Here is a 27,716-nt window from a genome sequence, read left to right as displayed (position 1 = left end):
CTCCAACCATCCACTGATCTGCACTTTATGGTATATATTGGTGTCTCTCTGTTTAGACTCTCGGCCAGCGGTACAAACCTAACAGTAGCACGTATGTGCTATCTTCGAGAGGTGTTCAGCTTACAGCACTCGTTAATACCAGCCTTCTAGTAGCTGGAACGAGAGCAGAGCGTGGTTGGATAGTTTGTGGTTCTTCTCCCTCTAGTGGGGAACAGCAAATATTATTCATGTACCATAACAGCAACATGTGGTATCTTCGAGAGGTGTTCAGCTTACAGCACTCGTTAATACCAGCCTTCTAGTAGCTGGAACGAGAGCAGAGCGTGGTTGGATAGTTTGTGGTTCTTCTCCCTCTAGTGGGGAACAGCAAATATTATTCATGTACCATAACAGCAACCTGTGGTCGTCATTGAACGATGGCTTTCTGGATGGCTAGATGTGATTTGATACCATTCTATTGTGTGTAAGCAACAGGAAAACGAACATTTAACAGACACGCCTAATTTTGGTTTTCCTACAGCCTGCTAATGAAGACCATGATAATTAGTTCTGTATATGAAACTTCGACGCCAAGTTGAGTACCGTAACTGTCTTCTCGCTCAGTAGCAACAGCAACACCAACTTCAAACATGGAGTTGTCTGATACGTACAGCCCAAGCAAGTGGATTACCGTGCCAAAGGCATCAACTCATGGTTCTGTACAGCAACGCTGCAGTGACAACATATTAAAATTTTGTGTGAATCGCTTTACACTTTCGTTAGGTATCATCGGTTTTGTAATTTGTTCCGTCTTCGTGGAAACCAGAATATGTTGCAAACGCACGGGTCGTTAATACTAAAATACTGGATATCCCACACCTTTACAGCCAAATATAACAAACTATAGAAGGTCGTAAAATGAATATTTTGAAAAAAGCAAACAAGGATTCTAAATAAATATTTTAGGCAGTAGAATAGCTTGAATGAGGAACGCGTACAAGGAGCTTACTTGTATACTGATCATAGTCCATAATGAACAGTTCTGCTTGATACAATGAACTTCGTGGCTCTAAATTAAGAAACAGTGTGGCGCAGACCCCGCGAAGCCATGGACCCAAGTTATAAACAAAGCACTGTGCAAGTGATGGTGGCTCCACAATGGTGTGGCCTGTGTTTATGTGGAATGGACTGGATCCTCTGATCCAACTGAACCCATCATTGCCTGGAAATGGTTATATTCGGCTACTTGGAGACCATTTGCATCCATTCATCGACTTATGGTCCCAAACAACGATGTGTTGTCACCGGTCCAGAACTGTATGTGATTGGTTTGAGGGACATTCTGGATAATTTGAGGGAATGATTTGGCCACCCACATCGCCCGACGTGAACCCCGTCAGACATTTACGTGGCGTAATCGAGAGGTCAGTTCGTGCACAAAATCCTGCACCTGCAGCACCTTCGCAATTATGGATGGCTACAGAGGCAGCAGCATGGCTCAGGAGACTTCCAACGACGTGCTGAGTCCGCGCCACGTCAATCTGCTGCACTACTTCGGGCAAAAAGAGGTCCGACACTGTATTAGGGGATATCCTACGATTTTTGTCACCTAAGTGTGCAATGAATATGAACCAGGAAGATTCTTCGGTGACAGACTATTGTCCTTGCTTCTTCATCTTCATCATTAGTTGGCTGTGGACACTTCCAAGATGACAGAGCCTTGTTCACAGGGCTGCACTCACTTTTGACGAACACTCAGGCACCTCTGCTGACCCGTTAAATTACCCGGGTTTAATTGTTTTAAGCTATTTAAAACATTCGGTGAAATAAAGCAGTCAGCTTCACCACAATGTGATATTCACAGGATGTAGTCATGATTGAATGAATTCATCAGGATATGACGTACTTGAAGAAGTGTGTGGACTCTTTTCCTCACTTTATTGAGGCCATTATCAAGGACAGAAGTGGTGACGGTACGAACTTGACGTCTCCTGGAAGTAATTAAACTTTTAGCCGGTGTGGTTACTGTCTGTGCTTTCTACTGTTATTTCCCGGATGTCCTCTGTGTTTCTACTGCAATTCCAGGTAACACCTATTGCAGTAAAACGGCGGTCTATGAACAGCTGTGATGTGCGAAACAGCAAACAGCCTTCATACGCCGTTTAGCGGCGCAGTGCGGTAGGCAACCGTCGAGATTGCGGAGATAGCGAGGAAACACAGCTTCACTGCAGCTGAGTAAGCTATAAGCCGAGCGTCACATTCGTGATAAGGACCGTCCTTGTGAGCTGGTTCAGCGCCCAGCTTCTAACCACGGCAGCCGCGGGTACGCTGGACTATCCAATACACCAACGGATGTCTCTGCTCTGGCGGTACCGAGATCCGACGCGAAAGTAGCCATTCTAACAGACGAATGGAAGTAGCAGTTCGTTATACCTTCAAGTGGTTCCTTCAATGCAGTTTCGGAAGCTAGCTCTGCTTTTGTCCCTTGATAAGTGACAACCGGTCAATTTCATTCTCGTGACCAACATGCGTTTTAACAAAAGTGACAATAAATTCCCCTCCCCTCACTACTGGTAAAGGACTGCAATTGTGTTCAGACGCGAGTAAAGGTCATAGTTCGTTAATCCCTCGAGAAGTACCAGATTTCGAATCCAGAGGTCTAGAGTTCGATCTCGTGTTCCTACTACGATAATTGCTTTTTTGCTTATAGTTTCTCCTACCTCTGGTTAGGATTTATTAAGGTGAAAAAAGCCAATATGTATCGTGGTACAGAATTCACGTTAAATTGGGTGCCAGTTTTAATGTTGGAAGAAAATAACGGCATACCAGAGGCAAGAGGAACCTTTCCGCGGCAACAGTATACGATGTTCCCAAATTATGTTTACAGCTTTGATAGCGTATATTTCAGAAATGGGGACAGATATAAATTTGCGATTTGCGGCATAATGTTCAAACACATCCAAGGTTTTACTAGCCGTTTAAAAAAGTTCAGTGTTCACACCTTCTGTAGCACGCAGGATACCTAAGTGATGTTCCAGTATTCCAGTTTCTCTCATCTCCGGCCTAGCACGTCCTCATTAACGTGTGCAATTGCTGCTATGATCCCAGCTCGCAGTTCCTGCAGGTACTGCACCCGGGTCTGGTAGACAACATTCTTCACAGAGCTTCAAAGAAAAAAAATCTAATGCGGATATTTCTGGAGATCTCAGGAACCAGGAATTGGATCCTCCTCTGCAAATCCAGTGACCTGGAAATGTGTCATCCAAAGCCTTCCTAATTCTCGAGGTCCAGTGAGGAGGTGTACCATCCTTTTGCAGCATTATGTCAAGTTGCAGTTCTCCGACCTCTTAAAACGTGTCGAGATAAACAATCGAGCTTATTGACGCCTCTACAAAGAAAATCGGTGAAAGCACACGCTCATGAAGCAGACATCACCACGTGTTTACCTTTGGACAGTGGTGTACAATTTACTTGCTAAAGTGGGGTCTTAAAGCCCCAAATCCTCACATTGTGTCAGTTTACCTTACTGGATAAATGAAAGAAAGATTTCCCCGCGAACATCACCTGCTTTAGATAGTTTGGGTCATTGTCGATGCAAGTAGAATCTCAATGGCAGAAGCTTTGCGCTTTGGCCTGTCATCAAGTTGAACTGCATGCAGCAGCTGCTCCTTGTAGATATTAAGTTTCAGTCCCTTGCGTGGCACCCTGTGCAATGTAGTTGGTTGTAGCTTCAACTATCGAGACTCTTGACTGATTTTGTTGGGCTTCGTATAAATACCTTCCACACCCTTTCCATATGTGGGTCATTTGTGCTTGGACGCTAAAAACTCATCTTCTTCAAGATAGTTTCGAATTCTTTGAACCTCGTGTACCACTGTCTGATGGTCGGAAATGATGGTGGCGTGCTTCTGTAACGTGCTAGCAAGTTCTACTGGACTTGTGTGTCCAATTTGTTCTTGATCAACCATTCCACACACTGTGCCATTTGCTGGAGTGGGGAAGGCGGCCATTTTCGTCAATAACTAAAGATCAAAAACAAAAACAAAGAATTGGTGTATGTGAACACGATAACACGAACTGCACCTTTTTTACTTATTTTCATTTCGGAAATATACGTGATAAAAGTCGTGAAGATCATGTTGGAACAACCTGTATTTATCAAGATGCCCTCTAATTCCACATTTTGAAACCAGAGTGAAAGGTATGTCAGAGGGTAGTACCTATTTAATGTACGGAGCTCGAGCAGGATGACTATTTAAATGATTCTGCGCATGCTCTCATTAATGCAATCGTGGTTGTGGTCCCTATCAGAGCGATACTTAGGGAGCTGTAGCATTTTGCTAGAGTCAACACTGCCTGCCCCATACTTGTCAAACTGCAGCTGTAAGTATGTAAATGCGTGTATATACAGGGTGTAATGAGTATCAGTGCAAATATTTCCGTTGGTAGCTCTACTGAACAACGGTACATCAGTGTTTACCTCATTTGTAGACTAATAATTATAGCTATTGCAAGTCATATATTTTTAGACTGGGTAGTACCACCACGTACATGTAACATTAGTGCTTATTTTCCCCTCGGCTACAGGTCAGGTGTTAAAGTGCGGGTACTGGACACAAAACGGTTAGCCTGTACTGAAAAAGTAGTCCACTTAGTGGTCCAGTTATGACCGTGCAGAAAACATCAAGTAAGTGATGTGTTTGTGAGAAGATTGTTCGACGCAGAGAAAAAAACAACAGCACTCTCATGCGTATACGTATTAAAGTACCAAATATAAAAACATCTGCACTTATACACATTACACCGTATACGATTACATTATTTTTGTTGTTCTTAAATTGTAATGCAAAGACATGGCAGTAATATTGTATAAGTGTATATGAGTGAATAGAACCACTACTACTAGTACTGGGAAAGTAGACGGGTGCCAGTTCTGGTTGTTAATCAATTTTGTTAGACTCTGTTGTCAGACAACCTGTAAACATTCTGTTGCCCTTCTTTTTATACGTTCAGTACCTTGCTGAGAGTTCTATTTTGTGTGAGTCACACACGCTTGGGCATTATTCTGACAAGCTGCACGTATATTTTGCAGCAGTGTCCTTTGCAGTCGCTCTGATTAATATTTTTTGGAGCACGTTGCTTTTCAAACTTGGAATTAGTTTTCATTTCAGTTTGAGTCTTCCATTTTACGAAGCATTCACTGTCTAACCTCCAAGCCTACATCTCCACATCAATCCCATGTCACCGAAAATGTACAGAAGTGCTTTCTTTTTATCAAATTTACATCCGAAAAAAGCAGTAAAGCAGTAAAAAAAAAATTTGGATTAGGTATTAAAATCCAGGGAGAAAAAATAAAACCTTTGAGGTTCGCCGATGACATTGTAATTCTGTCAGAGACAGCAAAGGACTTGGAAGAGCAGTTGAACGGAATGGACAGTGTCTTGAAAGGAGGATATAAGATGAAGGTCAACAAAAGCAAAACGAGGATAATGGAATGTAGTTGAATTAAGTCGGGTGATGCTGAGGGAATTAGATTAGGAAATGAGACACTTAAAGTAGTAAAGGAGTTTTGCTATTTGGGGAGCAAAATAACTGATGATGGTCGAAGTAGAGAGGATGTAAAATGTAGACTGGAAATGGCAAGGAAAGCGTTTCTGAAGAAGAGAAATTTGTTAACATCGGGTATAGATTTAAGTGTCAGGAAGTCGTTTCTGGAAGTATTTGTATGGAGTGTAGCCATGTATGGAAGTGAAACATGGACGATAAATAGTTTGGACATGAAGAGAATAGAAGCTTTCGAAATGTGGTGCTACAGAAGAATGCTGAAGATTAGATGGGTAGATCATATAACTAATGCGGAGGTATTGAATAGGATTGGGGAGAAGAGAAGTTTGTGGCACAACTTGACTAGAGGAAGGGATCGGTTGGCAGGACATGTTCTGAGGCATCAAGGGATCACAAATTTAGCATTGGAGTGCAGCGTGGAGGGTAAAAATCGTAGAGGGAGACCAAGAGATGAATACACTAAGCAGATTCTGAAGGATGTAGGTTGCAGTAGCTACTGGGAGATGAGGGAGCTTGCACAGGATAGAGTAGCATGGAGACCACAACAACAACAACATCCGAAAAATTGGCGCAGTTTGATTTTTTCGCAGATTTTGTCATTCTAATGCATCGAAATAACAAGACGCAACCAGTCGAATGAACCACGGAAACTTGTACTAGTAACAATGTGCTGATAACAACGCGAATGGATCCATTTAGTATGCGATATGAGTGCTTCAAATCTTGCGGAACTCTTTCTATGCGTGTAATATGTGGCTAGTAAATTCAGTTTGGACGTTACCGCCACTAAGGAGGGGACGTTGGCTCTGGACGCCGCCCACCTCGCAGCCTTCCTTCCGGGAAGAGCAGCGGAGGCGCCGACCAGCTGGACTTGGAACCTGCTGACAGCCGCGCCTCGTCGCGACCTTGGCGCCGTCGCCCCGCAGGGCCACTTTCCACGGGTCAAGGTCACGGCCGGCGCTCTCGCCTCCTCTCCCCTGTCCCGGATCGTAAACACTGCGCGTCTACTAACCCCCCCCCCCCCCCCAAAGTATCATTTCTGAATCTCTCCGTTTAGGATATAGAATGTGCAAAACGGTGCGAGTTAACAGCCGATAATCATCAGTGAAAGTTACACTAATAAAAAGTGTATCGACGGAAAATGCAAAACTGAAAACCGAATTGTAAACTTCGGCGGCCAATGAATGAATATGTGACGCTGCAGCTCCATTTCTTCGCCAACAGGCAAGGATAGTAAACAGGGGACATGCCGATACCAAGGTATAAATTCTTTGTCAGTTTTACTCCGTGTACTCAGCTGGACAGTAACTATACCTCGCAGACAGGCGCGTGAACAATCGACGCAGAAGTCAACGTTTGAGATTGGACGTGTAGTTCGCACCAAAGAACCGGTTGGAGTAATCGGCGAATCGCTCTACGTTTGAGTAGGAGTGGTGCCACTATTCCACGATGTTGGCAGGGATGGGTGAACCGTAGACGAACACAGCGGCAAGAAAAAAGCGGTCGACCTAGAGAGGCGACAGAACGTCAGGACCGAGGAATAGTTCGAGACGCACTGAGAGCCCTGAATTCATTATTATCATCGACTCGACGTACAACTGGTGTTTCATTGACTGTAATCACTATTAATAAGGGGCTCACAGAAAGGAGGCTGAGATCACGGCGCCCCTTGCGACGACAACCATTTACCTCTGTACATCAACAAGCCGATCTGCAGTGATGTCGGGCACATTCGACCTGGAATCTTATAGACTGGAGTAGAATTGTTTTCGGTGACGAGTCCCGTTTCTAACTGGCATCGACGATCAATGGAGACGTGTCTGGAGACGCCCCGGACATCAGTGGAGTGCCAATCTGGCTGTCGCCCGCAGAACGGCCCGACAACCAGGAGTGATAATCTGGGGTGCATTTCTTTTCGTCGCAGGACCACTTTGGTTGTCATCCGTGGCAATTTAACAGCACAGCGGTACCTCGACGATATTCTACCCCCTGTTTTGTTCCTCTTCGTGGCATCCCGTCCCAAGATTACATTTCAGCAGGTGAATGCCCGTCTGCACACGATGAGAGTTTCTAACACTTGTCTTCGTGCTTGCCATACCCTACATTGGTCAGCAGTGTCGCCGGCTTTCTGCCCAACTGAGAACGTTTGCAGCATTATGGGGAAGGCCCTCCAACAGATTCGAGATATTGATGATATAACGCACCCGTTGGACAGAATTTGGCACGATATCCCTCAACTCTAACCTCAATGTCAAGCCTAATAACTGCTTGCATAAGGGCCAGAGGAAGACCAACGCGGTACTGGCTTGCTACATTTGTAAAGCTCTTTTCCTTGAATAAATCATGGAATTTTTATGTTACTGTAGCCATTTGCTTGTCTTTACATGTACCTCATATCTACCGATATCCGTCCTGTTCGGATAATTCCTTCGTGGAGCGTCGTTTTCTTTTTATCTTAGAGAGTGTTTCACACTTTTTGAAATAATTGCAGATTAGCGCAGAAAACAACAACCATAAATTATTTTTTTGGTAATATTAATTTCTAGTTGAGGGACGTGTCGTATTTATTGCGTTTGAACCTGATATTATGGATGTTCGTGATGTGAGCCAAGTGCATATAACTACCAACGAAATACTGAAATTCGCATTGTGTGTGACAGTCTCTATCTTCTGGGAATCCATAGAATGTAGATTTAATTATAAAATGATATTTAATAACTTCCCTTTCTGTATCAATATCCTAAATCGGCTTTTCCTCATTTTTTTCTACTAGCTGCTTCTTTGATAGTGAAGTGTCACACACACACACACACACACACACACACACACACACACACACACACACACACACACACACACAACGCAGCAGGTCATTATACAATGTCGGTAGAGAATATACCGTAAAAGAAAGAAAGAAGAAACTAATTAGTACCAGAAATGAAATTAATAGTGAACTTAACATCAAAACAGGGGACCACGAATCAGAAGAAGTGAAGAAATTCTGGTACCTCGGAAGCAATGTAATTCAAAACAGACGAAGCAAGGACGACATAAAAAGCAGACTACCATAAGTATGAGGACATCCTGGTCAAAAGAAGTCTGCTAGTGTCATAGTTTCTCATATGAGGAATAAAATTTTGACAATGTACGTTTGGAGCACAGTGTTGTATGGTAGTGGGTTATGGACTGTGGAAAAACCGGAACAGAAGAGACTCGAAGTGTTTGAGAAGTTGTACTATAGAAGCATGTTGAAAATTAGGTGCACTGGTAACGTGAAAAATGAGGAGATTACTGTAGAACAGATGTGGAAAGGAACGGATGGAGAACACTGAGAAGAAGGAAAAGGGTAATAGGACATGTGTTAAGGTGTCAGAGAATAACTTTCGGTGTATTAGGGAGAACCGTAAAAGGTAAAGCCTGTAAAGACAGAGTAAGGCATATATCCAACAAATAATTGAGGACGTAAGGTAAAAGTGCTACTCTTGAGATAAAGTGGTTGGCACGAGAGAAGAAGTCGGGCCAGGAAGGGGAAAAAAGCCTTTCTTTCTTGTTTCCTTCTAGGTGTTAACATTTTACAATGAGTATACAAGACAATTTTGAACGGAAGTTTTGCTGTTATTGTAGTGGGCCCTTTCTTGTTGCCAGCACGAAAGAAGTTCATAATAGCTACATTATCACCTTTGAAAACAAAAATTTATCATCAGCTAACTTTATACATAAAATACAGTATTAATATTGCATATAATTCTTGATATCTGTACGACACAAGGAAAATATCATACCTAGCAACAACACAGGCTTAGCTGTAGGAACTTTCCGCACAAACCTCTACCTACAATGTGTTTTCGGGTCTGACAAGAAGAAAACTTCTTAGCTCACTGGGAAAAGCAGCCATTGCCTCGAAGCGATCTACTGGCGTAACTACGAACTAACACTTATCAACGAGACAGTCATCACTAAAGTGCGTAGCTTTGTTTATTGGATAGTGAGCACGTCCACCGTTACCAGCAGGGACCCACGATAGTAATTGTTAAACCCTCGTGTAATTTACACTTCTTTTTATTGACTAGTACAATGTACCCGTGCTCGTGATAGGAAAGCACATCAGATCATGATACAGCACAAATTCAGATACTGGATTACGCCAAACGGAAATCATGTTCGTTCGGTTTTCTGCATAACTGATTTATATTGCTTGGAAACACCAGTGACATGCACAATCCTTTGGTATGAGTGCCACAATGTTTCTATCACCGGTCTTACAGACAGAAATTATACGTGTTTCACAAGATACTCTCTTTTACTGTTTACTTTAGAGATATATAATGTGTCCTCAACCACAGCCTACATTATGCTACGGCATTCATCAAAAAGCCTGTATATTATTAAAAAGAATAGTAATATCTAATTATCTTTTACTATGTCACAGTTGGTTACAAGTTTCATTTAGTAAGTAAACCAAAGTTGTATGCAGGGAAAGCTTCTTAGATATTCGTACCATTTATCACTGTTCGTACCAAAGTTGTATTCAGAGAAAGATTTTTAGATATTCGTACGATTTACCACTTTCTGTACCGAAAGTATCTCAACAGGCACAGAATGACAAAAGTGACTCGTTATTACCTTCTTTCTCACTCTTTTTTGTTCAACGCTTGCTAGATGAAACTTTAAACGTTACTTGGTAGCAGCAGATTCCTTTCTTACTTCGCAGAATGTGCTAAAGTGATTTCACCGCGATCTCTGCTTCTGCTAGGTCATGCTTAGGTGAAACATTTGTGGCAGAATTGTGTTTCGGTTCTTTGTACTCGTAATAAGTCACGTAATCAAATCCCCTGACGCATAACAGCAGGCTATCTAATTCAGTACAGTAACTGCGCGTGTGTGACCTCATCGTTATGAACAATGGAAGCCGGCCGGTGTGGCCCAGCGGTTCTAGGCCCTTCAGTCTGGAACCGCGTGACCGCTTTCAATTTGTTTCACCTGCGCTCAGAAAGTCATATTTTCTGTAAATTTTTTTCCTTAGTGGAGGGTCTTTCCCTTTCTGTACTGCCTTAGTCGACTCCCATGGTTTGCCGCAACCGTCTGGGATATTTTGTTGAGAGCATCTACAACCACTCGGACAATGTGTATGTGCTTATTTAGCTTGCTGGAATGTTATTCGTCAGACCACAAGCACAACCGTATTGTCAGGCCCGCTCGTAAGCCACTGTATAGTATCCTGTGCTCAACGTAGCTTGTAATTTCTATAACCCTGTCGTTTTCGCCGGCCGGTGTGGCCGTGCGGTTCTAGGCGCTTTAGTCTGGAACGGCGTGACCGCTACGGTCGCAGGTTCGAATCCTGCTTCGGGTATGGATGTGTGTGATGTCCTTAGGTTAGTTAGGTTTAAGTAGTTCTAAGTTCTAGGGGACTGAGGACCACAGATGTTAAGTCCCATAGTGCTCAGAGCCTGTCGTTTTCCAGATTCTCAGTTTTCGTTGTTCTGTATTCTCCCACCGTTAGCTGTGAAATCCGGAAATTGATATACGTAATAATACACGGTGATTCAGCTACCCCGCCGGCCATGGTGGCCGAGCTATTATAGGCGCTTCAGTCTGGAACCGCGCGACCGCTATGGTCGCAGGTTCGAATCCTGCCTCGGGCATGGATGTGTGTGATGTTCTTAGGTTAGTTAGGTTTAAGTAGTTCTAAGTTCTAGGGGACTGATGACCTCAGCTGTTAAGTCCCATAGTGCTCAGAGCAATTTTTTTCAGCTGCCCCTAACTGTAGGTTTTATGCAACCCGCAATGCCTTTAAAAGCAACCCACGTAATTTTCGTATTCTCTTGCTAGTTACATGAAAACTACTAGTCCAAAAAACAAAAAAAAGGGGGGGGGGAGGAATGAGAACTTTTTGTAGAAAATTGAATGTAGTTAAATTTTGTATCAGGATACGTTTCCACTGGAGGCCACGGTTTTTGAGTTATTGGAGGAAAAACGCATTTAAAGTTCACTTTTCTACGTTTTTCTTCAATAATTCGAAAACTACGGCCTCTAGCGAAAACGTCACCCAGTACAAAATTTAACTACATTTAATTTCCTACAAAGAAGTGCTTTTCATTTTTTTCTGTTAGACTAATAGTTTACTCGTAGTGAGTCAGAGAATGTAATAATTTTGCACGCGATATTTCAATGTGTGGCGGGTTGCATAAAACATGTCGTGGGAGGAACTGACTCACCCTGTATGTACGCTTCTACTAGTTTTTTTTTCTTTGAGAGGATGGAGGAGGGGGTTCATGACCTGGTGGATCGCCACCTGACGGTAACAGAACAGTGAACGACCCGCGTTAACACGAGGCCGCCTGAGCTATTGTCGCGTGTCGACCTCCGCGCACGCTCTGTCAGAGCTCTGAATCAGATACGGGGCGGCCGCGCCGGCGCCATCCGGCGTCAGCGAGAGTGCAGAGTGGGATGGGTGGGACCTTGGGGTAATTTCGCGCCAATAGCCCGGCGGAGCGTGGAGCGTGGCATCCGCTTCCTGGGCCGCTCTTGAACCCGCGGCCCCTTCGGCGCCCTCGCGCGATGCTGCGCAGACAGATGCGCAGGGCAATGGCTCACCATTCCTACTGGCTTCCTCTCTCTGACGAGCATTTTCCCCGAGGCGACGTCTTAGCCAAGCGGAACAGCGCGTTAAGTGCCGGAAGGCTATTCATTTGTTTTTCAATTCAGCTGCCTCATCACGGTCTCCTAGGCATCCGCCGAGTGGTCAAAGTTGCTGAAGATCATGGTCAACTCCACTGCCACGTATTTTTAGGTTCTAGTGGAAGGGTAGAGTTCCCGAGGACAGCACATTACTGTTCGTCTGATTCTACATCCACAAGAGCCTCAAAGATTTACACAGTGTGCCAGATAGTTCACTGAATTTTTTTTTCCAGGAACACTGTGAAAAACGCGCCAGATGTGGTTACTAGATTGTGCTGCCCACGCAGACGCTTCGACAATATCGATGATTCAGTCAATGCAAGCACAGCTGCCGTGAAAGTAACATCGTGCAAGTAGCGCCAGTCAAACGTAGTAGCACCATGGATAAAAGCGCTGTGATAAAATTTAACTGCAAATTTGAAAATCAATGGTTTACAAACAAGTGCCACCACATCTTTGCGGCTATGACTGTCTTAGTTGTGCACAAGTGTTCCGTCTTTTTTTTTTCACTATGGAAAGGTGTAGAACTTCCTGTGTCTGCTTGGTCAGATGAAAATTTGGAAAAAGCCAAGGAAGATATTGCCAGTGGTGCTTGCAGTGAAACTTAGGATCAGTAAGCAAACGACCTTGTCCATTTTAGAGAATTATTTCTTCCCAGTTCGCGCCACGGTCATTGACAAAAGAGCAGTGATAGGATCGAGCAGCATGTTGCGTCAGTTTCGTCGATACAGTTGATGGGGATATTAATCTGTTGAAACGAATGTTAACTACGTTTGAAAGCCGGTGTTTTCACTTCGATCCAGAGACAAAACGTCAGGGTATGGAATGGCACGGAACATCATACCGAGACAGAAGACACTCGGGTTTCAGAAGTCACGCATCAGGATAATGGTGATTTTTTTTGTGCTTCTGGAGTTATCCATCGTGAATTTCTTCCTAACGGCATGACAGTGACGGGACATTACTAATTAGGAATTATTCGACGCCTCTTTTCTCTCATGCTTCGTGTCAGGACAACATCTGTTCCAAAGCAAGAGTTGGTGTCTTCTGCATGACGATGCACCGGATCACTATGCAGTACCATGGCAGAGTCTTTGGCATCCGAACAGATCTGCATGCTGGAACAAAACCCTATTCCTCTGACTTTACACATGCAGACATATTTTGTGCCTTAAACGGGGAACATTATTGTGATATTGAGGTTGTGATTGACAGACTGAAGAATGCACAAAATCCGAACTTTCAGCGTTCATTCAGGAACGTGTGATCCCTGTAAACATTGTGCGGTGGTGCAGTGGGATTATTTTGAACCTATGTAACTGCGAAATTGAAATAAAATTCTTAGTTTGAGTGTTACGCTAGTTATCTGATTGCTTATTTCGTTCATTGTGTAGAGTAGTGGTTCCCAACCTGGGAGTAAGTGACGTCAGGAGGCGGTCGGAGGGTTGGTAAAATCTTATTTTTCGGGGGGCGGGGGTAAAAGTAACAAGAGTTCGAGTATCGTTCAGTCACACTATCGTCATTTCGCTGGACTCTAAGATTTATTCGATTTCTAACTAATTATTACCCAAAATTTTCAAATATGAGTCTTAATGTGTGATGCAATATGTCAAAAAGCAAAACCTGTGAAACTAATGTATGAACGGTATTTGAAATTTGAGAGCAGTGGATTGCAATTACTTGGCGTGGAACGTTCAGTGTTTCGACCGAACTATCGCCTCACTTATCACTGATTGTTTCAGCAGTTTGCTGTTTGGTCGCCAAACAAAAGGTATTGTTTCGTTTATGAGCTAGCAACATTGTAGATTTATATGTGCTTAACTTCGGCTTACAAGAATATTTTATCAGCACAAGACACTGCTGCCAGTTTTCTTCGAAAAAGTAGAGCTTTACCACCGTAAGGCTGAAGTTGAAGACGTTTCGATGTTCCCGGAACAAACATTCACATTCGACGCAAGCGGTGAAAAATGCCCACAAACAGATGACATTTCATCACCTGACATCAACAAAAAATTTTTAATGCCTGTTTCTTTATTCGGAAGATCGACAATTAAATACCTGCATTGTGAGATGATTTTCAGTGAATGAAATAATTTTTTCAGTTACTGAAGGTCAGGAAAAGTTAAAATACTCGTATTTTGTTGAGCCTGAAGATAACACACTAAAAATAAGTTTTGATTAGACAGAATTTGTAGCGCTTTCGAGAAAAATTGGTAACGAATATTCATTATTATTTTAAAAAAATTAAGAATACTGATTTCATTCCCCTTAACTTAGAGAACTGAAAGTGATTTTTTTACTATGGCAGCAAAAAATAAAAGGTAGGACCAGAATGAAATAGGAGCATGAACTTACGATGTGAATCGACAGAACAAAATTGAATGTAAGAAAGTATTGACAGAAATGAGCTATACAAAACCCCCATTATGTTTGGTTTAGTAGGAAACTCATAAAACATGTGAGAGTTGTTTACTTGAACGTCAATTAAATATTATTTATCATCCTTCACTTAAAAAACTGTTGATTTCTATTCGGTTTACAGTTAAGTCGTTGCTAAACGTTTGGGCGGTATTATCTGACGTCTAATCTCGTTAGGTGATAATATTATTAGATAGGTTGGAACCATTAATCTAGAGTCCCGCCTCTGGCAAGATTACCGGAAGCAAAAGTAAAGATAGAAGAGGAATTTGTTCCAGAGATCAGAGAGGCTAGAGGCGAATCACTGTGTGGCCTCAGTTGCCTGAGACTGCAGTCATGTGTGTGAGAGTTGCGTTTGCATGACTGTGTATGTGTGTGTTTGTCGTATATTTTGATGAAGGCCTTACTGGCCGAAAACTATTTTTGAGACAGTCTTTTTGTTGTGCCTATCTGCTACTCAGCATCTCCGCTATATGGTGAGTAGCAACTTTCCATTTCATAATATTGTTACATTCCATCCTGGATTTTCCATTGTTTGATTGTACGATTCACTGAAATATTTTCATCGGTATTGTAATAATTACGTTAACGTGCTCGTATAACGAACTGAATAGAGTGTTGGTGTCTGCGACAAGGGTGAAGATCGCGATGGGTTAGATTTCGCGGGCTGAATTAACGACCGGTTGTCTGGTACGATGGCCAACCTGTGAGTGGCTTTTAGGCGCATTCGTGAACCTAGCTAGGTTATTCTTGATATGGCTTCCAGTCTAAGCCTGAGGAAGTCTTGAAACATGAAAACCCAGGATTCTAATATTTTACGAGGAAAAAGAGACTAAAACTATTGATTAAAAAGGAAAACTAACTCTAAAAGTTTTATATTTTATGAATACCTTGAGAAACGATATCAATTGTTAAAGGGGTATGGGAAGAATTAACTGCTGGTAAAACCAATAATATAATAGAGACGGCTACAGAGAAAAACCACAAGATGAAACAGATGTACATTTCTGTAGTGAAATTATCGGTCCTCCGGCAGTCTGAAATTGTAAAGGTGAGCCATCATAGCAAGTTATCGCGGTATGCCGGGCCAGGAGAAATAGCTGCGAAAGCCAGACTTCTAATGATTCTGTCCCGGTCTGTCGCGCAATTTCGGCCTATGACGTAAGATGCGCTCTAAGTGTTCCAAAAAGAAATGATGGATTACGAAAGCCCTCAATTAATGATGACAGACCACGTTGTTCTGACAAGTAAACACGCCTTTGTGGAAGTTCCAGATTATTGTTTGCAGACAAAAGGCCTCTCGCCTATTGCTGGTTGTGGGGACGCTAGTATCTTCCGAATACAGTTCCCGTTGCAGATGAGTGGCATGTGCAGTGTGCAGAGAGTTACCCGATGGTGGCTGTTGCATGTCTCCGGGTTGCTCTTGGCCCACCAAGACTGTCACCCTTCCCTACAACGACAGGTTCTGAGGACCTTGCACTTAGTTTTCATCTCCGAGACTCTCGGATGGATCCTTGAAACAAAATTCCTTGTAGTGACTGGTAGTGGTGCTACGTTGTTGTTTGAGGCACGTCGGTATTGCGCACATATGCGAACAACTTCTTACAGCACTCAATATTAAATTTATGCGATATAGTTCCAGATTTTTTTTTACATATTTTCTCAATCTTGTGAATTTTTGTTATTTACCATGCCAAATACGTTACCACCTGAAGTGAATAAAGAGCCCACTGTATTCTCATCAAAGTCGTAGCTTTGGTACTTTATCCCTCAAGAGATTATTAATAATGGAGGCCTTGTTTCTCCACCATGATTACGACCAACATTATCCAGAAATAAACTTCTTTGGATACTTACAGCAATGTAACTTCGCAGAAACAGAATGAGGATGAAGTTGTCGATGAATAGAATTCTAAGCAGTATTTTTAATATGCAACTGTGACACGTGTGATAATATTCCAGGCTTTATGCGCAGCACTTCATGAAAACTGAGAATACAAATTGTCAACATGTTAATATAAAAACAAACATATTTGTGTATTTTGGGATGTAAAAACAGTATTCATAATAATAAATCTTATGTCAAATACTTTTCCAATATTTTAGAAGAAATGTGAACCACGTCCCTTAAATTGTTAAATTTCATCCTTGCATGCAACGACTGTTCAGAGTTAGTGAATATAATATAGCTCAATAATCCATTTAAACACCACATATACTTAAATTTTAGAAAACTATTTAAATCGTTTGATTAATTAGCTCAAGAGGTTTACTTTCTCGCTCCTCTCCCTAAAGACTGATTTTAATGGACTCCGTCAGCTTTAATTCTGAACCCTCCAAATAATGATGCTAGAACTAGTTCTGTGAGCCACGGAAGTAGATTTGTGTAGAGCTAGAAACTATAAAAATCAGTGAAATGTACGACGGGGATGCTCGCGTTGTTTCATGCATATTTTTACACAGAATCTCGTTAGATCCACATTTGGTGCCAACACATCGTAGTACGGATACGAGTATTTAACTCAAAATGCGTACGAAATTTGTGTGATGTGTTACGTCAGCCTGCGACTCCGCTGTTGACAAGCCCTTCGACTTACGCGATACACCTCATGGTTAGTCTCCTCATCGCTGCGCATTATACAGAATGTGTCTCCTATGGGTCGTCAGGCGCATTTTCACTGGTGTTTCGGCAGGTATTTGCAATTGTTGTTTCCAACACGTAGCTGAAGTCAGCTCAAACAAATGCTGCTCATCACGTTATTCATTCGAAGCCCATTGTCGATGGGAAGCGTCGGTTTGTTTCCCGTTACAAACAAAATTATTTTTAAAGTGAATTTTTACGCGCCAATTCAACAGAGTGGTCTCAAATTAGTGTAGTACGATATTTGTTTTATCGATCTTTATTAAGAGGGGCAGTAAAACATGAGGAATCACGATTGCTCTAGCAGCGATAGCACCGCCCTGGCCCCTACTGACTGTTGTTCGTGTTTTACTGTTCCTATTAATACAAATAAGCAACACAAATAATACCCTAGAGTAGTCTAGTAGCTCTCTACGGAATGGGGACGTAAAATTCCGATTTAATAATCATTTTGTTTGAAACGAGAAACAAACCGATACAGTCTGTCGACGCTGGGTGTCGTAGGAAAGACGTGATGAGTAGGATGTATTCGGACTGACACCAGCTACACGTTGCAAAAACGAAATTGCAAATATCTGACGAAGTACCAGAGAAAATGCGCCTGACGATAGGAGAAATACCCAGTACATTGTTAGCGACACGCCGCACCTAGGCAAGGGTAGCATTAAGTATTTACCGCCGAACGATTTGTTTGGCGTAACGATAATAAAACATATATTTAGAATGAGATTTTCACTCTGCAGCGGAGTGTGCGCTGATATGAAACTTCCGGGCAGATTAAAACTGTGAGCCGGACCGAGACTCGAACTCGGGACCTTTGCCTTTCGCGGGCAAGTGCTCTACCAACTGAGCTACCCAAGCACGACTCACGCCCCGTCCTCACAGCTTTACTTCTGCCAGTACCTCACCTCCTACTTTCCAAACTTTACAGAAGCTCTCCTGCGAACCTTGCAGAACTAGCACTCCTGAAAGAAAGGATACTGCGGAGACATGGCTTAGCCACAGCCTGGGGGATGTTTCCAGAATGAGATTTTCACTCTGCAGCGGAGTGTGCGCTGATATAAAACTTCCTGGCAGATTAAAACTGTGTGCAGAGCTTCTGTAAAGTTTGGAAGATAGGAGGCGAGGTACTGGCAGAAGTAAAGCTGTGAGGACGGGCGTTGAGTCGTGCTTGGGTAGCTCAGTCGGTTGAGCACTTGCCCGCGAAAGGCAAAGGTCCCGAGTTCGAGTCTCGGTCCGGCACACAGTTTTAATCTGCCAGAAAGTTTCAATAAATCATATACATAAACCTGACCCTATATTCTAGTGAAACTCTACTAAAATCCCTACAGTAGTTCTCGAGATTGCTTTTCACCCACAGACAGAGAAGCGAGGCCGGGGACTTTACTTTAGTAATGTGTGTAGATCAGTGAAGCACCCGGGGTTTAGTGCCCGATGTACAGAGTGTCGCTGAGGTGAGCAGAGACATGACGTGACTTGACGTGTGGTGTGGTGGTGTCCTACAGGTACGGCCGGCTGAACGTGCTCCGGTGGCTGCTGTGGGAGGCGGAGATGCCCGCGCTGGAGCGCAGCGCCAACGGCGCGCTGGCCCTGCACTACGCCGCCGCCAGGGGCTGCCTGGACTGCGTGCGCCTGCTCGTCGAGTCCTCCAACGAGCTCAGGTAGGCGCTTGTGAACGCGTTCATGTTTGTCAACGTTCCAGCACTCGAAGTGATTGGCCCGGAGTATATCTGTAGCAATAGAACAGTGTGCCAGCCATGAAGCCCACTTCATACGGGGCTTGCCGTTCAGAGTGTAACGCGCTAAGGTGATCTCCACAAAGCTCCTTAAAGCACTCGAACTATCTGACTTGTTCATACTGTACTCATACCGCGACCTGATCATGTGCAATCGCAGCCCGCTCCAGTGGCAGCTGTAGGCTACAGCCGACGAGCACGAACTTCACACGAGTTGTCGAAATGCACAAGTTTAAAATAACTTCCAGGCATGAGATTTTCACTCTGCAGCGGAGTGTGCGCTGATATGAAACTTCCTGGCAGATTAAAACTGTGTGCCGGACCGAGACTCGAACTCGGGACCTTTGCCTTTCGAGGGCAAGTGCTCTACCAACTGACCTACCCAAGCTCAGTTGGTAGAGCACTTGCCCGCGGAAGGCAGAGATCCCGAGTTCGAGTCTCGGTCCGGCACACAGTTTTAATCTGCCAGGAAGTTTCAGCTTCCAAATGGTTCAAATGGCTCTGAGCACTATGGGACTTAACATCTGAGGTCATCAGTCCCCTAGAACTTAGAACTACTTAAACCTAACTAACCTAAGGACATCACACACATCCATACCCGAAGCAGGATTCGAACCTGCGGCCGTAGCGGTCGCGCGGTTCCACACTGAAGCCCCTAGAACCGCTCGGCCACAGCGGCCGGCTTCAACTTCCAGGCAGATCAAAACTTTGTTCTGGACCGTGAATCGAACCTGGTAGCTTTGCCTTTCGCGGCCAAGTGCTCTACCCTCTGAACTATTCCAGCAACACTTACGACCCTCCTTAATAGCGTTACTTCGTCCAGTACCTCATCTCTCACTTTCCAAACTTCACAGGACTTCTCCTGAATACGTTGTGGGACTGCCACAAGAAAGGCACATGCGTAGAAGTGGAATAGCCAGAGCCAAGGGGATGGGAAGGTAGGAGATGACGTACTGATAGAACTAAAGCTGTGAGGGTGGTCCGTCTGTCGTGCTTGGGGACGTCAATCGCTAGAGCTCTTTCCCGCGAAAGGAAAAGTTACAAGGCTCGTATGCTGGTCCGGTACACAGTTTTAATCTGGTAGGATGTTTCAAAACAACGCACATTCCGCTGGAGATTGAAAGATACATTACAGAAACAATTCTCTACCCTGTGGCCAACCCAATTCTCCGCAATAACCTTTCTTTCACGAATGCTAGTTCAAAGTATATACAGGAGAATTTCTGCGAAGTTTGGAAGGTACGAGATGAAGTAGTGACGGAAGTAAAGCTGTGCAGGTGGGTCCTGAGTCTTGCCTGGAAAGCTCAGTCGGTTAGAACATTGCCAGTGAAGACCAAGGTTTCGTGTTCGCACCCCTGTCCACCTCATAGTTTTATGATGCCAGCAAATTTCAAAGACAAATTTGGTCAAGATCGTCGTGAACCGATACTCTATAATCCAAATATCAATCCACACAATGTTCGATTAAGAGGAATGACACCTGGCGAGGCAGGATGATGTACTGCGAGCAGACTAGTTTCGCTCTGTCACTGTACGTCTTGCTGTGTGTGTGCAGGCTGTTCAGAAACAGCCTGAAAAGCTTGTCGAGGTGATATAGTGGAGGTAGTGCTGATAAATACTTGTTTCCGAATTATTTAGTATTGAAGTTAGCCAATCTGATCTTCGTGCGCGCGAATTCAAGCAGTCTGCCACAGACACTGTCGCCAAATTACTTCTTCGTTTGGTTTCCCCAAACGGAATTAAGGTAGCTTTTGCTCACCTAGCTTTAAATTTATCACTTCCGAAAAAGGTACATTTTAACTGATAGTGAGCATTTGAACACGTGGTAGCTCAGTAAGCCACTGATGTCTGTGCATTACCGCCTTTTTAGCGCCTGCAAGTGACACCACTTATTGCGGCGCTTCGTGTGGCTGGCCAGGGAACCAGTGCATTATCTACACCTAAGCTGCTGCTGTCGCGTCTATGTCGGAGCCTATCGAAGGTACCAAAGTTAAAATAGCAGAGGTACGGTTAAACGTAAGTAATAGGGTCCTCTCGCATTTGATCTTAGAGGTCGGTTCACTTCAAGCTCAGAACGTTCAAATGACAAGCATATGTCGTTGCGAAAGGGCAAAACATTTGCTTGTCACTGGGCTGGAGCATGGCAGAACGAATAGTCTTCGGATAATGTGTTTGTCACAGCATGACATTCCAGCTTGTACAGGGCATCCTGTTACAATCATGATACGTACGTGGAACCAGTGGATAAAGAGGATCGTATCTCGTGGCAAACGGTTCCCGGGACACGTAAAATGATTCACATAGAATAGCCACAACGTACACAGATCGTTGCGGACTACTATGCTAGACCAAAGTGTTGTCTGGACGCAAGGACACTGCAGAGTACGGGACCTGTGTGCTTCACACTACAATGCCGACGTGAACGCCTGCGTTCGAAAAGGGAAACATAGCCCTTTTTCCATAACGAATCCTGCTGTCACCGGTCCTACAGAGACAGCCACATGCTTGTTGTAACGTTCCGTGATCCCCAACTGGTACACCCATTGTTGAGTGACATAGCGGAGAAAAGAGAAATGCTATAGTCTAGGGCGCTATTAGATACAAACTAAAGTCTCGACAGTGTATACTTTTTGACTTGTACAAAGCTACGTGCAGAGAGTCTCGAGAGTAACATATTCAATCCTTTGATTCCATATATTTATAGGTTCTGGTTCCAGCACACTAGAGCATAACACGATATTGAATTGTCATTATTCAAAAACGTGTACAGTTCTGTGACTAATGGTTTGTGTATTGTCGTGTAGCTAAATGTGTTACAAAATTAATTTGACTCGTGAACAGCGTAACGAAAAATTGGAGCACTGTTCAATTGAACTTTTCGGCACAACATACTCCAGTCTCCGTTTTAATCTGCAACTATTTACATGGAAAATCTTACTCTCTTTGTGAGGTATAGTTACGATATATCTTGTACACAAGTCCATGTGATAGTAACGAGTAGTAATTGCCTCACAAGAAAACGCATCCTCACACATAAAAAATGGTAAGTTACATTTACACACTGGTGTTCATGGGAATAAAAATTTCTCTTGTTTAGCACATTTGATCAAAGAGTAGCAGATTCAGTAAAACACAAACGCGCAAAATTGATCGCTTGAATGGTTTCGAACTACCCTGTTAATAATCTGTCAAAAGTCGCTGACCCCGTATGAGATTTTAAAACTTAGTGGTCGGAAAGTCCTCTGAATAGTCACCATCAACATGCACTCTTGAAACGTTATTTATTTAAAATGTGTTGGTATGTCCCTCAAGGAGCATAAGTAGTTACAGTTTGGTACTCATGATGATTAGCTGGACTACCTTCGTTAAAGTCAAATCCTTGGGACATCAGAAAAGTTTGGTTGCAGGCAAATTCTAGGATCACCTGCTGCAATTATTTTTGTACACATTTCATTCAGAGTAATAAATGTATTTCTACACACTAGTCTGAACAAAATGCTGACAACAATTAAGGGCAAGCCAGCAACTATACGAATGATACTGCAATAGTTTCCGTCGAATGTAGGACATTGAAAGTTTCTCAAGTACTACGAAACGAAAATTAAATTTCACGTTATCTTTAGTATTCTCCTATGCAGTGATTAAACATTGAAACTACTTACATTGATTGCTGTTTCCTGCAGTGGATCCAAAACAGTCATTTTTGTATTCGTCCTTCCGGGTTTAATTAGTGATTTCGCAAATACTCCTCCCCAAACAATCTGTTCATCAGCAATGAACCACAAGGAATAATGACTCTATTGTCTCATCACCTATTATATGCGTTCCTAATAACAATTGCTTTTTAATTCAGACGAAGCCACAACTGGTACTACCTCATGTCAAACATGCACCAACGACGGCTGTTTGCTGTTTTCTGCTACTGACTTGTCTTCGCCATACTGATAGAGTCAGGGTGTACCGCAACACACCTGACATTACCGTTGCGCTTCAGCAGATCGTAAAAACACAGCCGACAAACTTTGAGGGTTTGCAGTTGGTGCCTTGAGGAACAAATTAATGAAAACAACAAATATTGGGAAATCCGGAATCGTCGTCCAACGACGCTACGGATCGGCGAAGTTACAGGAGACAACGTCTGTCGTTAGGCCAACCATTCAGCAGCAAGCTAAGTTCGTAGGCTGACGCCGGTGCTCTTGTGACAGGAGTAGATGCGTTCGACGTCATCGAACGTTCTCAATGCTGTCAAGAGAACGACAAGTTTTGCTTATTGACCGTCAACATACTTATTTACATTGCCAAGGGCCTGGCTTATCGGCGGATTATATTTTTTGCAGTGCAACTTTCACAAACATCTCTGTACGTACGCCAGCCAGATTGCTGAGACGTGACGTTTCTCTATCGCCGCACTTAATTCAGCACAACTGAAAACACAGATGGCATGTTCCAGTATCAGTGATCTCTCCCTGTCGCACGCTGATATCGCGGGATCTCTCAGGCTGTAATGAAATCTCCTCACCAGTCGTCAGAGCAAAAGGAGCACAAAAGGGATACTGCTGGAGTTGTATTGAGGACCATCCAGAGCATTACAAGGTACGCGAAATGTGAACAATCAACTCTGCTCTTCTCACCTCCAAGCTGCTACAATTCTTGGAGTCGTGGTTTCAGAAACGAGCAGCGCCTTGAGGAAGAAATCGATATACATTTTATCATTTTTTTAAGTCTCGAAAGCCTCTGATGACAAAAGATAGTACATTTAAAATAGGAATACAAACTATATGGAACGGTTAAATGAAAATTCATTCTGCATCATCACGAACTTTTCACAAAAATAATCGAAGGAGCCTTCCGCTGTGTTTGACAAAGTCAAATATTCTTTAAAGAGAGACGTTGAATCGTCAGAAGCAAGAAAACTTAAAGATATTCAGGAATTGGTACCAGTTTTAGAGACGGAATATTTCGAATCGATACCATTCAAAAAATGCGTGGCTGAACTTTCACGAAAAAAATGACACGAAGTACCACTTGTATTTATCATTCATTCGTGAAAATTTCATAGGGGGTCTCAGTTCACGTGTTCGTAGACCTCCTCTACATTCCTGTATCTCAAAATGAAAAATAAAAAAAAAAATAATTCTACCGCTATCGCAAAAGTTTTCCTTAGCGATGATTTTTGATTTTCTGTTAAATAAATTATCATATCGAAATTGTCGATTTTTGTTACCCTCTAGGGAAGGCACGTTCATTAAGTTCAGTATTATTTATAGCTGCAAAAATGCTTCTGCGTTCTGTTAGCAATGCATTTGTATTTCTCCGACTTGTCTGACAAAAAGTGAAAGCTACGTATTATGCGGAGTCCTAAGGAACAATTACATATCTATTACTCGGATTCACAAAGCATTTCACAACCAGTGTAGGGAGAAACATCTATATCTTTTTTATACTCTTCCATTCACAAGCTTCCGCGAAAAATCAAGTGCATATTAAGTTTTTAAAACAGCAGCGACGGGGAACGTGCACAGTAGGAGCCGCGCATAACTCGTGTCATAGGCAACCCGCTCAACAGAAGTGTGCGCTGTGCTGCCGTCCACTAGGTGCAAACTGTGAGTAGATGTTGCTCGACGCTAAAGTACTGTTATTTTTCTGTTATCAGTATATACGACATCCTTAAGAATGAAACAGAGTAGACTATGGAATAGACGAGGGAAATGTTTGATATATTTGAAAAATGTACCACAAATTTAGAAAAAATGGGTATAAAATGAATACTTATCCTTATCTTTACATTCTTCGTGACTATTTATAGTGTTCTCGTCTTAGTATTCGTAGTGTTATTGCTCCGTACATACTGTTCCACTGTAAAATTGGGGCGATGTTCTGTCAGAAAACTGCAAGATTCTCATCGAGTTACGGAGTGCATACATGTTGGGTGCTCATGTGCAGCTCAAAACCCTATGATTTCCTTGAAATATGTTTTTGGCGTCAGACTGGGCGGTGCACAAAAAAAAAAAAAAAAAAAAAAAAGGCCAGAGAAGTTAAACACATAATGTTTTGAAACTTCCTGGCAGATTAAAACCGTGTGCCGGACCGAGACTCGAACTCGGGACCAGCCCCAAGGCTGTAGCTAAGCCATGTCTCCGCAATATCCTTTCTTTCATGAGTGCTGGTTCTGCAAGGTTCGCTGGAGAGCTTCTGTAAAGTTTGGAAGGTAAGAGACGAGGTACGGCAGAAGTGGAGCTGTGAGGACGGGGCGTGAGTCGTGCTTGGGTAGCTCAGATGGTAGAGCACCTGCCCGCGAAAGGCATTAGTCCCGAGTTCGGTCCGGCACACAGTTTTAATCTGCCAGGAAGTTTCATATTAGCGCACACTCCGCTGCAGAGTGAAAATCTCATTCTGGACATAATGCTTTCCTGTCGGTTCTACAGTGTTTGCTGTTAGAAATAACGTTGTGTATTGTTTATCATTTGTAAATATTTAGCATTCAACGCATTTAACTGTTGTTTAATGTTTAAAACTGTTTCGAATATGTGGTTAATTCTTCATTTACAGAAATTTATGGTGAACGCGGTTGTTCTTGTTATTACAGAAGGTTATTCTCCCAGATCGCATAAAAATGCACCATGATTACTAGATTCAGCGAAATTAAATCGCTAGCTACAGATAATTTGTATAGAAATTTTTTTTTATAGGGCCAGTCCATTTCGTCGACTGTTCACATTCACTAGACACAACTTATAGAGACGATATTCCATAGAACTGCCTATCGTGATACAATAAGAGAATAGCTGTGCGAAAAGTGCACAATACTCACAAAATACATAAGACGTGTATATAATCCTTTCATGTTGTGTTCTTGTTGACATCTCAGTATGGAGATTTAATTTAGCTGAAACTAGTTATCACTGTGTATTATTATGCGAACTGGGCGAATAAACTTCTGCAATAAGAAGAAAACCGTGTTTGGATTCTGAGATCCAATGCAATACAGCTAACAATGTCAGGTAATCATCATAATTTATGGTCAATAAAATGCTATACATTTTTGTAACTATTTATGTAGAATATGGATTTTTAAGCCATGCTTCGTAGGTCGTGTAACCTATCATACCTTGACACAGAAGAAAGACTTTTAACACATGGAACATGTGACGCTTGCAATGAACTGAGTTTTTTTAATGATCTAAAAATATTACTCGTAAAAGAAAATTGATATTGGTTTCCAACAGCTTCTGTTTCAAAACGCGTATAACTTGTAACCGGCTTTTGGAAATACTACTGCTTAATTTTATTTCACTTACTGATTACTGGGGTGCAGTGTAATAACAAATGGTTAAACAAAGTACTGCGGAGATTTTCTTGATATCAGACCTCGTAAATTTCAATAGAATACTTGTTCCTAGATAAAAACCAAGTTGAACCTTGGAACATGTTTTCATGTTTGGAAAAACCTTGAATTTCCGGAGTAACTTTTGTAATCTCAAAAGCTGATTGCAGCAAGTAGGAAGTGAATGTCATCACTTAAAAATGGAATTAAAATATATCAAACTTTTATCAGAAGGTTGTCTGGAGGGGGAAATCTTAAAAGCGCTTCAAGTATAACGCTCTCCCCTGTCTCTGAGAGATCCGTTTAAAGAGATGGAAACAACGTTTTCACCAAGTGGTAGTATGCAAAGATGCTAATATTTTTCTCTTTTGGCCAACAGCCCTAATGTTTTCATCTTCAGAATTACACTACTGGCCATTAAAATTGCTACACCAAGAAGAAATGCAGATGATAAAACGGGTATTCATTGGACAGATATATTATGCTAGAACGGAATGTGATTACATTTTCACCCAATTTGGGTGCATAGATCCTGAGAAATCAGTACCCAGAACAACCACCTCTGGCCGTAATAACGGCCTTGATAGGCCTGGGCATTGATTCAAACAGAGCTTGGATGGCGTGTACAGGTAAAGCTGCCCATGCATCTTCAAATCGATACCACAGTTCATCAAGAGTAGTGACTGGCGTATTTTGACGAGCCTGTTGCTCGGCCACCATTGACCAGACGTTATCAATTGGTGAGTGATGTGGAGAATGTGCTGGCCAGGGCAGCAGTCGAACATTTTCTGTATCCAGAAAGGCCCGTACATCTGCAACATCCGGTCGTGCATTATCCTGCTGAAATTTAGGGTTTCGCAGGGATCGAATGAAGGGTAGAGCCACGGGGCGTAACACATCTGAAATGTAACGTCCACTGTTCAAAGTGCCGTCAATGCGAACAAGAGGTGACCGAGACGTGTAACCAATGGCACCCCATATCATCACGCCGGGTGATACGCCAGTATGACGATGACGAATACACGGTTCCAATGTGCGTTCAGCGCAATGTCGCCAAACGCGGATGCGACCATCATGATGCTGTAAACAGAACTTGGATTTATATGAAAAAATGACGTTTTGGCATTCGTGCACCCAGGTTCGTCGTTGAGTACACCATCGCAGGCTCTCCTGTCTGTGATGCAGCGTCAAGGGTAACCGTAGCCATGGTCTCCGAGCTGATAGTCCATGCTGCTGGAAACGTCGTCGAACTGTTCGTGCAGATGGTTGTTGTCTTGCAAACGTCCCCATCTGTTGACTCAGGGATCGAGACGTGGCTGCACTATCCGTTACAGCCATGCGGATAAGATGGCTGTCATCTCGACTGCTAGTGATA

General features: G+C 42.9%; 1 protein-coding gene across 1 annotated transcript in view; it reads left to right on the top strand.

Annotated features, from left to right (window-relative positions):
• The window catches only part of LOC126456039 (espin-like), a 448,202-nt gene that overhangs the window by 39,470 nt on the left and 381,016 nt on the right, over positions 1 to 27,716 (top strand). Inside the window, exon 2 of the mRNA XM_050091795.1 lies at positions 18,787 to 18,942. Within this exon, the coding sequence (XP_049947752.1) occupies positions 18,833 to 18,942 (110 nt within the window). The 5' untranslated portion in view covers positions 18,787 to 18,832. The remainder of the gene's footprint in view (positions 1 to 18,786; positions 18,943 to 27,716) is intronic.

The sequence above is a fragment of the Schistocerca serialis genome, chromosome 2 (assembly GCF_023864345.2).
Source record: "Schistocerca serialis cubense isolate TAMUIC-IGC-003099 chromosome 2, iqSchSeri2.2, whole genome shotgun sequence".
NCBI lineage: Eukaryota > Metazoa > Arthropoda > Insecta > Orthoptera > Acrididae > Schistocerca > Schistocerca serialis.
Note: the sequence above shows the minus strand (reverse complement) of the source record. Positions and strands in the feature narration are given on the sequence as shown.